Below are 14,830 nucleotides of genomic sequence, written 5' to 3'. Positions count from 1 at the left end.
ATGATGTTTTAATTCAGCAAGGATATAAATACTGTATATATATACAAGCAAAATGTTTGAATTAATCTTAGACTTTGAACAACAACAACAACAACAACAAAACGTATTCAACGGAAAATATGAAGAATGACTTCTGAGAAATTGTATATTAAAATATATTATTTTTAGACGAATTTCCTTATTCTAATTTTTAGATCAAACCCAAAGGAATCCTTTTTTTTCCTACTTACATTCATGTCATATAGAATCATTTATTATTTGTCACACGTTATAATCATTTAAACGTGAGTAATAGAAAAAAAATCTTTTTGAAATTCTTCTATTGATTAACTTAGTAGGAAATCTTGAACGTTCACTTTCATACACGTTAATGAATTAATCATTGAGCATCATGTTGATCACTTAGCTGGTACGTGGTAAAAAAACATTTTGGGATCATTACGTAAGCAATTCTGAGTTTGAATTCAATATTAGGTAAGCGATGCAAACAATTGACGAGATAGTAGATTTTTACCGATTGAGAGGGTTAGGACGTGCTAAATAAGGCCATCCATTGGTTACCTCGACGCCCTACGGTTGATTCAGAAGTAGGCTGAAAGGCATCTGGGCGCGGCCAAAGCAAATACATGATATCATCCTGTGAGGACACTGACAGTTGGACTGACCAAAATAGGCAAGTGCAGACTATCTAGTTGGGGTCCAAATGATTATCTTAACCAGTGGTTAGAGACTCTGAATAACGTGACTCAGAATCCTTCTCGATGGACCAAGTGACTTAACTTTTTATCAGTGTGTAGGGTTATTAAGATCAATAAGTTTTCGATCGAGATCATGAACCGATTGATGTTAGACCACCATGGAATCCGGATCGTAGATGCGCACTTCTGAGGAGCCCCACAATAGGACGAAACGGCCATCCAGTGCTTCCAGATTTTTAACTGGTGGTCCAACATCAATCGGTTTACGATCTTAATAAAAAAAATCACTTTTAGTCCTCCGTTAGACCCGATGTTTTTAAATTCGTCATAAGTTTTTTTCATCTCACTAATTTATATTTTCTCAAATTTTATCATTGATCTCTAGTCGTTTCTTTTACTAATAATCCTGTTATTGCCACTACCAGACAAGGAGTTGACCCAAGGATTTCATTCCACTATACAACTTGAACCGATTTACATTAGCGCCAGGCATTATATTGCGTTTGACTGATGTGCTAAGAAATCTTGTAGCTACATGCATGATAGTTGAAAAACAACTTACTTATAAAATTTAAAATAGGCAATTTGAAAGACGAGAACTGGAATATAGTCAAAGGTATAGGATTGAAATGTATTATAACAACTATTGAAATAATACCTTGATAAATAAACAATCCTGTGTGAGATTTCTCAGTTATGCCTAGTTAAAAAATATTACTATAGGTGAAAGCTTTATTTAATTGCATAGATCGATAAATAGTGATCCTGTGTCTGATTCCAATTAGATCGTATGATGATCGTTATTGATATACATATTCCGGCTACCCTCGTATATAATCATCAACTTAAATCTTGTTAGTGATTAACGGAATAAAATAAGCCAAATATGAGAATGAATTTTGAATACAACCGTTGATCTGAACAGAAAATCAGAGAGACAAAGTGAAGGAAGCGAAGCAAAACGAAATAACGTACGATAGAGAAGGGGAGTGAGCCGACTCCTTTTAATCAAGCGTGATTCAATACTTACATTAAGACAAAAATAATTCACAGACTCATAATGAATAGTGTAAGTAATTAACACACATATGATCATATAAAAAGCAGTCAATGTTAATAAACAAATAAGTAACAGGGTAAAACTTTGGCTTGTGAAGAATAAATAGATTGGTCTATTCAGAGGCTAGAATAACCTATGTGGGCTTAACATAGCACCAGCCCCTACAATACGCCATAATAGTACACAGAGTATAGTGATTTAAACTTTCCTATTTATTTAATAATTTCGGAGATACGGAAAGTATTCAGCGAGACTATCATTTATGGATTAACCAATTAGATATAAGATAACACGTCTGGGATTTTGGCGCAAAATTTACTCATCCATTTGGCTAAATAGAGTTTTGGCATTATAGCTGATGTCGGTTCGTGATTAAAACCCTAAATCTAAGTCCTAATCTCAACTATCAATGGTAAATTATAATTATAATTCCTCACACTGGTTTATAACCCTCATTTAGTCCTAGTTTGTAGGTGAACACTTTCAAAGTCATTTTAGTATCGCTCAAACGTCGTCCATAAATTATAGTCTCACCAAGTAATCATATTTATATCTTTGATCTTGTTATTGAATAGTTTCTTTTTCTCTAGAGTTTAAACTGACATTCAGATGATTCTTCTAATTTGTTAATTAACATATTCCTAAGCATAAAGCTATTAGTTTATACTTATTTATTGTTAATCATAATTCTCGCTTATCAATAGCCAAAATGAAAGAAAAAGTTTGAAAGTTAATCTTGTTTAAATAAATCAAATATATATTTTTTCTTTGGTTGAACGCCATGTTGAATTATCAAAATAACTTAATTTACATTCTATTTCATTGTTTTATTTACTTATTCTCTAGTGTTACTATGTTTCATCTTAATCTATTTGTTTTATTTAGTTGCCGTTTTTTTCATTTCTTTTCAGTCATCTATTTATTACGAAATTGTTCTTAATTGAAATAATGGAGAAGATTTGTAGTTCAAGTAGATGATGTCATTCAGAAGAACAACGAAACCTCTAAAACTAAACTATCCAGTTCAAAGAACAAAACTTCATTAAGATTACAGTAATATTTCTTTTTCCCATAGGTTTCAGTTTTAAATTTGTTTTTTGATAAACCTACATCATTTTCTAATCCATTTAATATTATTTCAGAGTTTGATTTGGATTTCGTTTGTTTGTTTTACTATCATTACATTACATGTACTTAATAATTCTGTGTATATCTTTTCTGCTAAGTAAATTATATATTGTGAGAAGGGGTTTCGAGGATATTATAGGAATTTTAATAGTTAAGATCATGAGTTAATTGGAGCTAGACCACCACAAAACCCTTTTGATATTAATTAACATATGTTCACTAATGACTGACTTCAAGAGGTATTTCCTGGAGTTCTAGTGAGAAGCAGTGAACAGTGGAATTCAACCGGGTCTGTTGTGAGATAATAACTCACTGATGACAATGGTGGATGTGTCGCTCAATTTCGTGGATTAGTTAAAGTTAGATATTAACAGTGTTGGATGCCTGATTAGTGGTCTAGATGGTAAACGTTTGCGCGCGAGACTGATATGTCGTGGGTTCGAATGTTGCAAGGCGGAATCGTGGATGTGAACTGCTGAGGAGTCCCACAATATGACGAAACGGTCGTTCAGTCCTTCCAGGTTTCTCATGATGGTTTAGTTTCATTTAACTCATGATCTTAACTATTAAAATTGTTTATAAATTTTATGTATATGTATTCATTTACTGTTTTTAATGAGTATCATCAACTTAGAGTTGTTTTGTGATCAATAAAATACATAAGACAATATAAATACACTAAATATACACCTAATGTAAACAATATAAAAGCAAATTTTTTAAAATTGTTACGAAGGTAACAAAGATAAATGATAATTAGTTTCATATTAAGTTGGAAAAAAAAGATTTTGTATTTGTGAAGGTCTAGATCAAATAGGTATATCGGGATAAAGTAAGTAAAACTTGCCTAATGTCAATAATGAATATGAAATGCTAGATACTGACTTTTTAATAAAATGCTTAAAATTCATATTTTTTATGAAGGAATTAACTTAGATACTGTAAAATCTCTTACATGAATGTTACGCTTATACTTTCTCTAGTAATAAATTTTCTAATCCATTGTAGTGGGGCAAATGACTAAACCACAAGATTGAATTCTACCTTTTAAGAAAAGTACTTACTTTGAAACCATAAATTAACATGAAATGTATCGAATTCTAGATTATTTAGATGGTGGTTGGAGGTAGTCAACAGGAAACCCTGGACCCGGGTTTCGTGCTACTTGGCACTCGTCAGCAAGGTGTACCTGTAATCTTGAGGGAACTGGTGCTCCCTGGCGGATTCGACCTCGTGTCACCCAGCTTCACAGTCAGAGACGTTACCACTGAGCTATCCGAGCCGTGACTGACCTCCTGTAGGACTGAGATGTAGATTATTATGTAGATTATTATTATTACTATTATGTAATCATCTTACACATTATCAATATCCAAACACTGGACTAACAACAGCATGAAGTGAGTCCACTCTTCATTGATAAGTACATTTTAAAAATAGACACCTCTTATTTCTAAACCACTTAATCTAATTCATTCAAATTAAACTCTACCTTACAAGTTTACATATGGTTAAGTGACATGCAAACTATAAATTTCTCATTACTAAAAGATAAGATTTATGAAGGTTGTGTAGTAAATTAGATATTGTCAAATCTGATGAACTCGAACATATAATAAGATTTATTTGTATTCTAATCTAATGAAGACATGTCTTAAGGCATGTTAATTTGATTTTCAAGAAAACCCTGATTTGAAGAGAGCAAGAAAAATATTTGGACAGAATGATATGAATTCATTTTATTTTGTTTGGTAATCTTCAGCTGCTTAAGACCTATGATATTTGAAAATAACAAAACTACCGCCTTCGCTTGAAGTTTTCCAATGTATCACAAAATCTCATATTGAATTAACAAATTTACTTATTATTTAACTGAAGGGTGAGCCCAGTGCTTTAGATAAGGTGTTTAATGACGTAAAAATCGTATGTCGGATAAAATTTATCAAGGTTATCCATAATCTTTAAATCAAGGTTAGGAAGAACTTCCATAAATCTCTATCGAGAACTCTGATAACAGAACAACTATATGTAGGGTTCTCGGAAAACCATTTTGAAGTTTATTTATAACTTATCAACTATGAAGCTTAATAATATAGAAACAGAAGCCTTATTACTATGACTAAAATTTCACATGACAAAAACAAGTTCATATGAGATTAATACAAGGACTCCGTTCGAAAATTCATTTGACTAGATAAAAAATTTACATCCAATGAATAAGGATGAAAATGTTCTGGTTCATAAAGTTGAATGCTGACAAGCTGATAAGCCAGAACTAGTCCAACAGAGATTGGTAACATATACATTAAGAGATTCAACCCAATTTGCTGAATGTTGCTGGTATGTCCATGGTTTCTCTTAATGTAACATATTGGTTCACTAAAATACTACTTCTTGAAACCATTGATATAATTTGTCAGGATTGTAATCTCTTACCTTTACTAGTGTCAGAACTCAAAGAACTATTACTTATCTACAAGCAAACCTTTATATTACCGACAACTGTATCTATAAATTTACATGAAACTCCCACAGCAGCTACATTGACCGAAAGGAAAAGTAGGAATATCTGAGTTTTTTTGGATATGTTCCAAAAAGCCTTCGATTTAGAGAAAGAACTACTTTAAACAGATCAACTACAAAACATATCTTGGATACAGGACATCACGTCGATATCTTCAAATCTTCTGCTGAAGGCACTATTATCGAGCATCTGAAACTTGATTGATATGTTCAGAAGAAGATAGTTGTTAGCCTTTCTTTGCCTTGATGACAAATATTCCTTCATTACATAATAAAAGATTTGTTCAACCCGTTCTTTCAATTAATTACACCATTACATCTTTTCACTTAGACTCTCTTCTAGATTAGTAATCTTATTTTAATTAACTGAACTTTACTCATTTTCTTAGTTATTATTAGAGTTTACACATTACGTAACCACCTGTTTCTAGCCCTTTAAACTTTTGTTACTATCAGTGTTGTAGAATATTCTTTTAGATAAGGTGTATATTTATATTTTTTCACTCTATTGAATTTATTTACGCCCTCACTGTACTGTGCTGATGTGCCTTCAAATTAACTTCCAACTAAACTCTTTGACGTAAGTAATCTCAACGTATTTTGTAATTATGATTTTTAAATATCACAATTTGTGGGCTGCCGACAAGAACCAAACGAAGTAAAATGAATTCATGTTATTCTGCTCAAATTTTCGTTCTTACTCTCTTCATGATGATAAAGGAAACTATGTATGTGAAATCTTATTTTCACATTAAACTACCTGTTTGATCTGCAAGATAATAATTATGCCAATAAGATTTATAAAAATAGCTAAATTAGATAGTGTAGAAAGAAGGAGAATAAAGATGAAATATACATAAGCTTCGTGGTGAATTTTTGTTGTTGGTTTACAATTGATCGATCACTGTTTGGGGACCGACATCAGAGTTATCTAATCCTTTAATACTACCGACTACCTGAAAATTTCTAATAGGTTGTTAGTAGTAAACACACTGGTGGGAACATGATGAAGAGGAATCTTCGTTCTGAGTTAATGCCAACCATGCTTATGATCCATATTTGAAACAATTGTGTAATAATTATTTTCGTTTATATATATTGAACATATTTAAACTTCTACAAATCAGTAAATTCGTTTTTTAAAAGATGAGTGTTTAACAAAGATTGAAATAATGCAACTCACTTTGCTAAAAGCCATCCTGGTCGAACATGTCTATCAGTAGCCCAAATTAAAACTAGTCCAATAAATAATAAGCCAATACCAGTTATCACTAGCAAATAATGAGCATCAAGACAACAGTAGCAAGCTGTAAAACGTCCAGTTCCATTATCAAAATTCAGTGTTTGTGGATTGTTTTGAGTTATTTTAATCCCTGTAGAAGATTTTCTTTCATATTCACTTACACGAATAGGTTGGTTGGCAATCACTGCTTCATTGTGATTTGTGCCTATTGATCTGTGGAACTCCTATAATTAAACAAAAGGGAAAATACACATGTACCGCTTAGTATGTTTTGAATGAAGTCACGTTTCAAACAATCATAGGAATAAACTTGTCATAATTTTGAAAACGAATTAGTTCTGGGGACGAGTGAAAGTAGATCAGTTCCTTTGATGTGAAGACTTCAGAAATGAAAACTACGGTAGTTTAGATTAGGCTTTTTCACTAGTTTTGAAATTGCTGAATATATTCTTCATTAGTGTATTATGGAAGCAGCAGAAACATTTGATTAGTTAGTGTTGAGAACAATGTAAAAATAATCTGTTGCATTGTCTCAATGGAAACTTCAACATGTATGTAGTAAAACAAATATCGGGATAATTGAGTCTTACCAGAGTCATTTTGTTCAAATGTGTAACTTCACCCTAGTTCTGTATTCACCAGCATGACATTAACTGAAACTATGTGCTACTTATGTGACTATATTGATTTTAACAGCATGGATGCAAACCTATCAACTGACCGCTTGAAAGAGTGTTATCGCGTTGGGGTCTCGATTGGGCCTAATCTTATCTGACCGTCTCATATCTAAACTCGAAAACAACCAACTTGTTTCAGTCAGCATTGAAGTGAGCTTATTCACAAGTTATGGGGTTGACACATTTGTCACATGTGAAGAGAATGTTGAATTGGTTGGCATCTTGCTTCTTTTTTTCAATACATACTATCGTTCCATAGGTTTCAGGTTAGAAAATAAAGTGGGTCTCTATCTCACTTCTGAATGTGCTTCTGACAAAAAAGATCTGTAGTACTGAATCAATTTATGAAGAACTTGGATTCCTCAGAAAAATGTTCGTTGAAAATGGTTATGCAAGCCACTTGGTAAAGGAAAAAATGAAAAGAAGTCCGGACAAGGAATCTCGAAATTCCATTTCAAAGACATGTTTTAATGAATCTAGAATTTTGGAGTGACCAAACTTCTGATGTATATAAAAATCTACTGTCAACGACTATGAAAAGAACTTTCTATACGACGGAGTCTTTTTAAAAGATAAGCTGCCTTGTCCGGCCTACCGGTTCATGCGGTCTTATAGAGTGTGATGCATAGTTCGTAACAAGTGCTTGGTTTCAACTAAGATACGAGAATGTGTTCAAGTGTGGTTCTACAAAGCGGTAAAAAGTATTAATCTTCAAATGCATGTATTTTTATCAAGATTATTGTTTTCTATGTCCGAAAGTTCTCATATAGTAACCATTTTTCCTCAAATATCATTTTATTACTAAAGTATATAAATTACTCCCAGTCCAACTAATAGTAATGGTAGGTATTTAAATAAACCACAAATACAAAGTTCACCCATATTGTACTTATATTTCTTACTGAATACATTACTTATTACATTTGTAAAAACAACATCTAAACAAAACTAAACTGAATTAATTCTACCAATCAAAAGTACAACATACATTAGAGATTGAATGATGATTTGATTCATGTAAATTTGATGAGCATGATGCAGGGTGTAAGAATGGTGTAGATCCTATAGATAATTGTATATGTCTAGGTGATCTTATTTGAAGTTGAGGTTGATAATGATAATTCGAATTATAAGTACTATGTATTTGTTGTGTTTGTTGTGAATGATGATGCATAGAATGATCAAATGAATCAATCATTATTTGTGAATTATCATTTAGATCATGAATTAAATGATTGGCATTAATTAATTTTATATCACCAAACCAAATATTATGCATAAATTCAAATGTTTGAAAACATCTAGACAATATAATAATGGCATCTAATAACAATAACAATAATCGAACTTGTGTCAATGTTAAAAAATAAGAATTTGAATCAATTGTTGAAGGATTTCCATTTCGTTTCGTAACAGTTGTTGCAAACCTTTTGAGAAAGGGAGAAATATTAAATTGGGGTAAAGTTATAACTTTATGAGAATTACTATAGAGCCAAACGTCTAAGGCAGTAAACATCATAATCACTTCATTATATTTTAATTTTCAATGATATCAAATGGGAATATTACAAAGAATCATTAAACAACATACAATAAGAACAATCGTAAAGATAAAAAGAAACATTCATTTAGTTTATAAGTTCAGTATAGAGGTTGTGAAGATCAATAAGTTTTTGACTGAGATCACGAACAAATTGATGTTAGACCACCATTGAAAACCTGGAAGCACTGGAAGGCAATTTCGGCCCAGTGGGCATCCATGATCTCGCTCGCGGGATTCGAACCCAGGGCCTTCAGTCTCATGTTCATATTGACAAAACGTGTTCAAAAAGAGATGTTTCTAAGGAATAAGTTTATATTATCTAGGAGTACATTATTTTAAAGTCTAAAAAAAATACGATTCTGTTTCCTTTGCCCAGAAACGTATATTCAGTCATAAGATACAAAAATTATCAGTTATTATATTGAGGATACTTTTAGTCAGTAATAACCTGGTTATAAATGAATGCCTTACACTCCAACTGCCACATATTTTATTAAACATACATTTTGCTATTCACTTTATGTGAACAGACTTATGCAAATTAAATTAATCACTCAAGCAGTTCGTTTACGTATAACTTCATAAAAGAGCATATGACATTGATTTTAGCTCTTTTTTGAAATAAATAATTGTATTATTTTGGTAAATATTGACGATGTAATAAAATTCTTTCCTTTCTCACCACTGGTCGAATATATTGGAACATTTGTGAGAATTAAATTCATTTTATATTGTTTGTTTGAAACTTCTCATTGATCTTTAGGACTATAATTGATTAGTCTCTTATTAACGCAAGTGCATTCTGTACTGATTGCCTCGATATTGCCTTAAGTCACAAGCATTATAAACATAGATGGATGTTGGCTAGAAGTGAAATTCAGGACACTCGTCAGCTCGTTAGCTGGATGTACCTGTATCACATAGTTGATGTTCACTCCAGGACTTAAAAACGATACCATTTGCCTCAAACACTACCACGTTATCCTTTTGGCTATTATGTCTTGATAAAATTGTTTTAATAAATACGACTCATTTTCATTGAAAGTTACAGTTTCTTTATTTTAAAAATATAACATTGATAAGAGATAATAAGTGTTGGTTGAGAACAATTCTGTAGACGGAGTCTATCACTATACATCAGTTTATAATGAATTTGTGTTCGTAATTTATGGAAACGTGTGAAAATTGATCACTGGAGAGTAATGCACGTTAAACTTGTTCAATAGACTTCTCTGGTTACTAGAACGTAGAGAGACTAACAGTAAAAATTGCGAACTATTTGATTCATATATATATTTCTATAAACATTGACATTTATGGTTCTTATTAGTTTAAACAAAGAAACAGTAGCTCGAATAATCTTAACTTTTCTAATCTATTTCGAATATTAAAATGTCATCAGGCTGTAAACATATTTATAACAAACGTACAAACATGGTTAAAATAATCGTTTTCACTGTAGTTTTGGCAATCTTCATCAAAGAAACTTAAAGTAGATTGAAAATGAGTGATACGATACTTGTTTTAAGTATTCGCGGTGGATTACTACAGTTGAAGCAAACAAATATGAAGAATAATAATACTATAATACAATATCATTATTTGTACTCTATCTGAAGTCACATTTTACACAGTACATATCATTGCTTGAATTCGACCTTTATTTCATCCTGGTTAGTGTACTTTTATATGTCTACAGTTTTTCTAGAATATTATTCAGTAGATGAACACTTGTAAAACTTGACGACCTTATAGCCAGCGAATACATTTCTTTCGTCAAGCATGTCAATATTGCTGACTTGTCAAGGACTTTCACAGAATGTACCAAGTTTAAAGTCATGTATCCATAATCTTACACGCTAAAAGAAGTTACAAGTATAAGCATTGAAGTAACTAATGTTTGGGTACGATGTCAAAAAGGAACTTTTTATCAGTTGATAGAGATTTATTTGTAAAACGATTATTTTTAATTGTCTCACGATGAAGTTAATCTATGCCATTAGTGAGGAAACTGACAGGCTATAAAATTCTACCAAATTAAGAGAGTTCAACAGCCTATATAATATTCATTGTCTGTATCCAAATACTAAATACTTTGAGTTGCCCTGTAAACTATCCGTCAGTATAATACGTCTTGACATAAATAACCGGTTTTTTGTGGGGGGAGGGACTAAATATTGGAAGTAGGTGTTGATCAAACACATCTTCCATCAATACTAAAATCGATAAGTGATCGGATATGATTAAATTCTGTTTAAATAAAATTGATGGGTAGGCTTGTTTGATGAAATTAAATAACTGAATACTAAAAGAAACTAACATAAACTCTTCTTCGATCCATCAAAAACACTATTTTATATGAATTCACTTGGTGTTGCTTTATTTGTATCTTCCCATTGTTATTTAGGACTGCAATTGATCAGTCTCATGTTGGCATATGTGCATCCTGTGCGGATTGCCTCAATATTACCTTAAGTCACAAGCTTTTTAAGCAAAGATGGATAGTGGCTAGCAGTGGAGTCCATGATGCACGTTCCGTTTTATTTGGGACTCATCAGCTAGATGTACTTGCTAGCCACTATTCATCTTTGCTCAAAAACTATTTTATATGGCCTTATATTTTTGATGAAATCATTCATTCATACTGATAACACCCAAACTAATTCCTAATAACAATACTTATCTAAAACTTATCGAAATCTGGGTGAATTAAAATGTTTAGTTAAAAGTATTCTATTCGAACTAACGGTTAAGTTCACTGATTAACATAATCTAACATTATACATTGAATGAATTTAATTTTACTAAAAACAGGTTTATATTCAATATGCCCTTTTGAAGATATAAACTGAAAATGTCATTGATAAGCTAAATAAGTTTATTTTTACTTTACCGAATTATCTTTCTTTTCTTTTTTTTGGTGTTATTCTTGTTACCACCCAATCATTTATTTGATTGTTAGATAATCTGAATATATTTCAGATTTGGGATAGACAAAGTTCTACATTACTTTATACTATTTATTAGGTTACATTTAATGCAGATATACTTATTACTATGTATGAATATAAATAATTACTTACTTTCCTTTAAAAAACTAACTAAAATACAATTAATCTAACAAGTAGCCTAAATATCATATTTGTTTTAACCAAGTGAAGAAATATGGTGAGATGAAAAAGTAGCACTACGTGAGTTGTACCATGTGTGCTTGCGTGTGTGTGTGTGTAAGTTTGTCTATTCATCTTGTCATTAACTTCAACATAGTTTAATAAATATCTTATTATATATAATTACACACTTTATGGTAGATAAAAACATCTAAGGTATGTTATAGGGTTTTTAAGAAGTTATCGAATTTCTACACAATTTGCAAATACCTATATCTATACCTGAAACAAGTGTATTTTATTGGAGTGAAAATTGCACTTCATATGTGTATGCATATCTAAATACCTTTTTAACCAAAGTGCAGTAAATTTTCTCTTTCTCTCTTTCCTCAAATAACCTTTCTATATTCTATGTATAAAATAAGTTCATAAAGTCTATACTATGATTGCATATTTCACATTCATTTATTGTACAATATTTAATCTATAATTTTCAACTATATTTCACATATATATTCTAACACATACATTGATAATAACATATATTAAGAATAATAATCATTCATTTTATACTGACATTATGATAACTGTAACAATTAGCTAGTTTTTCTATACACTTCTTATCTTTAGTAGCTATATCGAAGAATTTGAGGTAAAATTGAACATATAGTTGTACAAATACCTATTTCTGTGTGTATATGCCAAAGGAACTAACATTTATATCAGTATGATAATTAAATTAGGTTAATACAAATATCATAACCTTAAGTATTTTTTATGATTGAGTTGTATTTGGTCTAGTATAATCATTTAAGGATCATGATTAAAATGAAAGCTCAACTTTATTTCCGTAAACTTTAGTGGTAAGCTAAATCATACTAAACTTGTATTCATATATCAATGGTTATCTCTGAAACTGATATGTAATTTTATTTGAAATAGATTTTTCCCAAACCTTGAATTCATTTACAAACCAAGCCATTAGAATTTCATACTCAGTGATATTAGATTGTATAACAGTACAAACTTTTTAATATTTCATTTGCATAAGTAAGTATTATGGCCCATGATAATGTGCTAGATGTGAACAATTTTGATTGATAAGTTTTATAAAGTTTTGATGTAGCTGTAGCTAGATCTTATTTGGTAAATTAACTAGTCTTTTTGAGAATAGCATAGTCATTTGAATAAGCTTAAACTTTTAACAATCAGATAAGAATACAGAAATTTGTTGCATTAAACACTGAACAATATTTTGATAGATTAATCAATCAACCAAAACTCAGTTGGTCATATTGGATTGTTATGTCCATTTTGCATACAATATTCTAGGATGTAAGATTATTCAACCGAAAAGGATTGGTGTATTTCATAAACATTGAAGTTAAAAACTCTTCAAAATGCTAGAGGTTTTTAGTTAGTGACCGTTAAGATTCAACAGTTTTGTAAAATCCGATATTAGCAAAAAAGTAATCTATGGCAACGTAGTCAGGGATATGGTGTATAAAATGTTAGTTATTGTCAAGTGTATATAACCAGAAAATGTCGATTATGACAATAATTACTGTTCATGATAGTTGTATTTGACTTACGGATAGAATTGTGCATTTAAATCAGTAAATGAGTCAACATTCAATTTTTCATCTAAATCCAACTGTCCACTTGGAATATGGTACCAATGTTCACTGGATAACATTTGTCGATGATCATGATACAATTTTGGCTTTCTTCGAAATTCAACATCTTTATTTAGAACTGATGATGAATAGGATGACGATAATGAACTTGGTTCTAATTTATAATAGAATTTGCTCGGCAAACCTGGAACTAGATTACGAAAACTGTTAAAAAAAAAGAGAAACAATATATGGAAAATAATAGCAATCCATGTTTTATCTGAGTAGTTATTGAACACTTGGGACATAAAAATGCATCGCTAATACATTCAAGTTTGATATAACCATCCAATCCAGTTAATCATTTTCATATTGAGGCATTTTATAACTAGGCATTATTTAGTAATGTAAATTGTGATTTTTAAAGTGAATTGGATAATCTATAGCATGCATGAAGTATATATGCAACAATCTATATCTGAAAGAATACAGTGGATTCTAAAGAACATTATATTGTTTAAATATATCTTCTCTAGTTTCAGCTATTTGATATTCCTTAACTTTTACCTCAGAGAGAATACACTTCAACGCAAAATGTACATAGTTTTTCTAATTTCTTTATTATTACAAACTTTGTAAGATTTTGTTTAGAAAAATTATGTAAATTATGTTTAGAATACCATCACTGTATCAGACAAAATATGATCCGAGTACCAGATCACTTTAGCAATCGTTAGTGAAGTAGAACAGTTACATAGTTTTAACTTCATTTTTTTTATCACAAACTACAAGTATTCTTCAACTTGAATTCTAGATTAATATAGACCTGCTGCCTGATGAGCAACTAAACCCGGGACCTACAGCCCTAACTGCAAACACATAACCATAAAATATAATCCAATGCCCCATGTTTCAAACTCCGTGATGTAAAACAATGGTCATTCAGTATCATTTAACTGAATTAAAAAGATTTCCATTAAACTATAAAATTTCAGGTCTTGTTAGTTTTCCATTGTGTGAAATTAAATGTTGTTAAAATGTTTTGTTCACAAGATAAATAAAAAAGATCAAACTATTCATTGCAAGATGATACATTTGGTAATTACAACTCAAAAACTTTTTTTATTAAGTAACTAAATTTATAGAAACATTTTGATGAAATATTAGCTAATGGGATAATTTATTGATCAAGTTGTAGTGTCGGTTACTATGTCAAGCCCATATAACTTATT

The 14,830-nt window shown here is 30.7% G+C and overlaps 1 protein-coding gene across 1 annotated transcript in view; it reads right to left on the bottom strand.

Annotated features, from left to right (window-relative positions):
* MS3_00006174 (uncharacterized protein) overlaps nt 1-14,830 on the bottom strand; it is a gene marked incomplete at its 5' end in the record, with an annotated part of 262,766 nt that overhangs the window by 30,905 nt on the left and 217,031 nt on the right. Inside the window, 3 exons of the mRNA XM_051214293.1 lie at nt 6,593-6,876; nt 8,318-8,756; nt 13,575-13,823. Of these exons, the coding sequence (XP_051067446.1) occupies nt 6,593-6,876; nt 8,318-8,756; nt 13,575-13,823 (972 nt within the window). The remainder of the gene's footprint in view (nt 1-6,592; nt 6,877-8,317; nt 8,757-13,574; nt 13,824-14,830) is intronic.

The sequence above is a fragment of the Schistosoma haematobium genome, chromosome 2 (assembly GCF_000699445.3).
Source record: "Schistosoma haematobium chromosome 2, whole genome shotgun sequence".
In the NCBI taxonomy this organism is placed as follows: Eukaryota; Metazoa; Platyhelminthes; class Trematoda; order Strigeidida; family Schistosomatidae; genus Schistosoma; species Schistosoma haematobium.
Note: the sequence above shows the minus strand (reverse complement) of the source record. Positions and strands in the feature narration are given on the sequence as shown.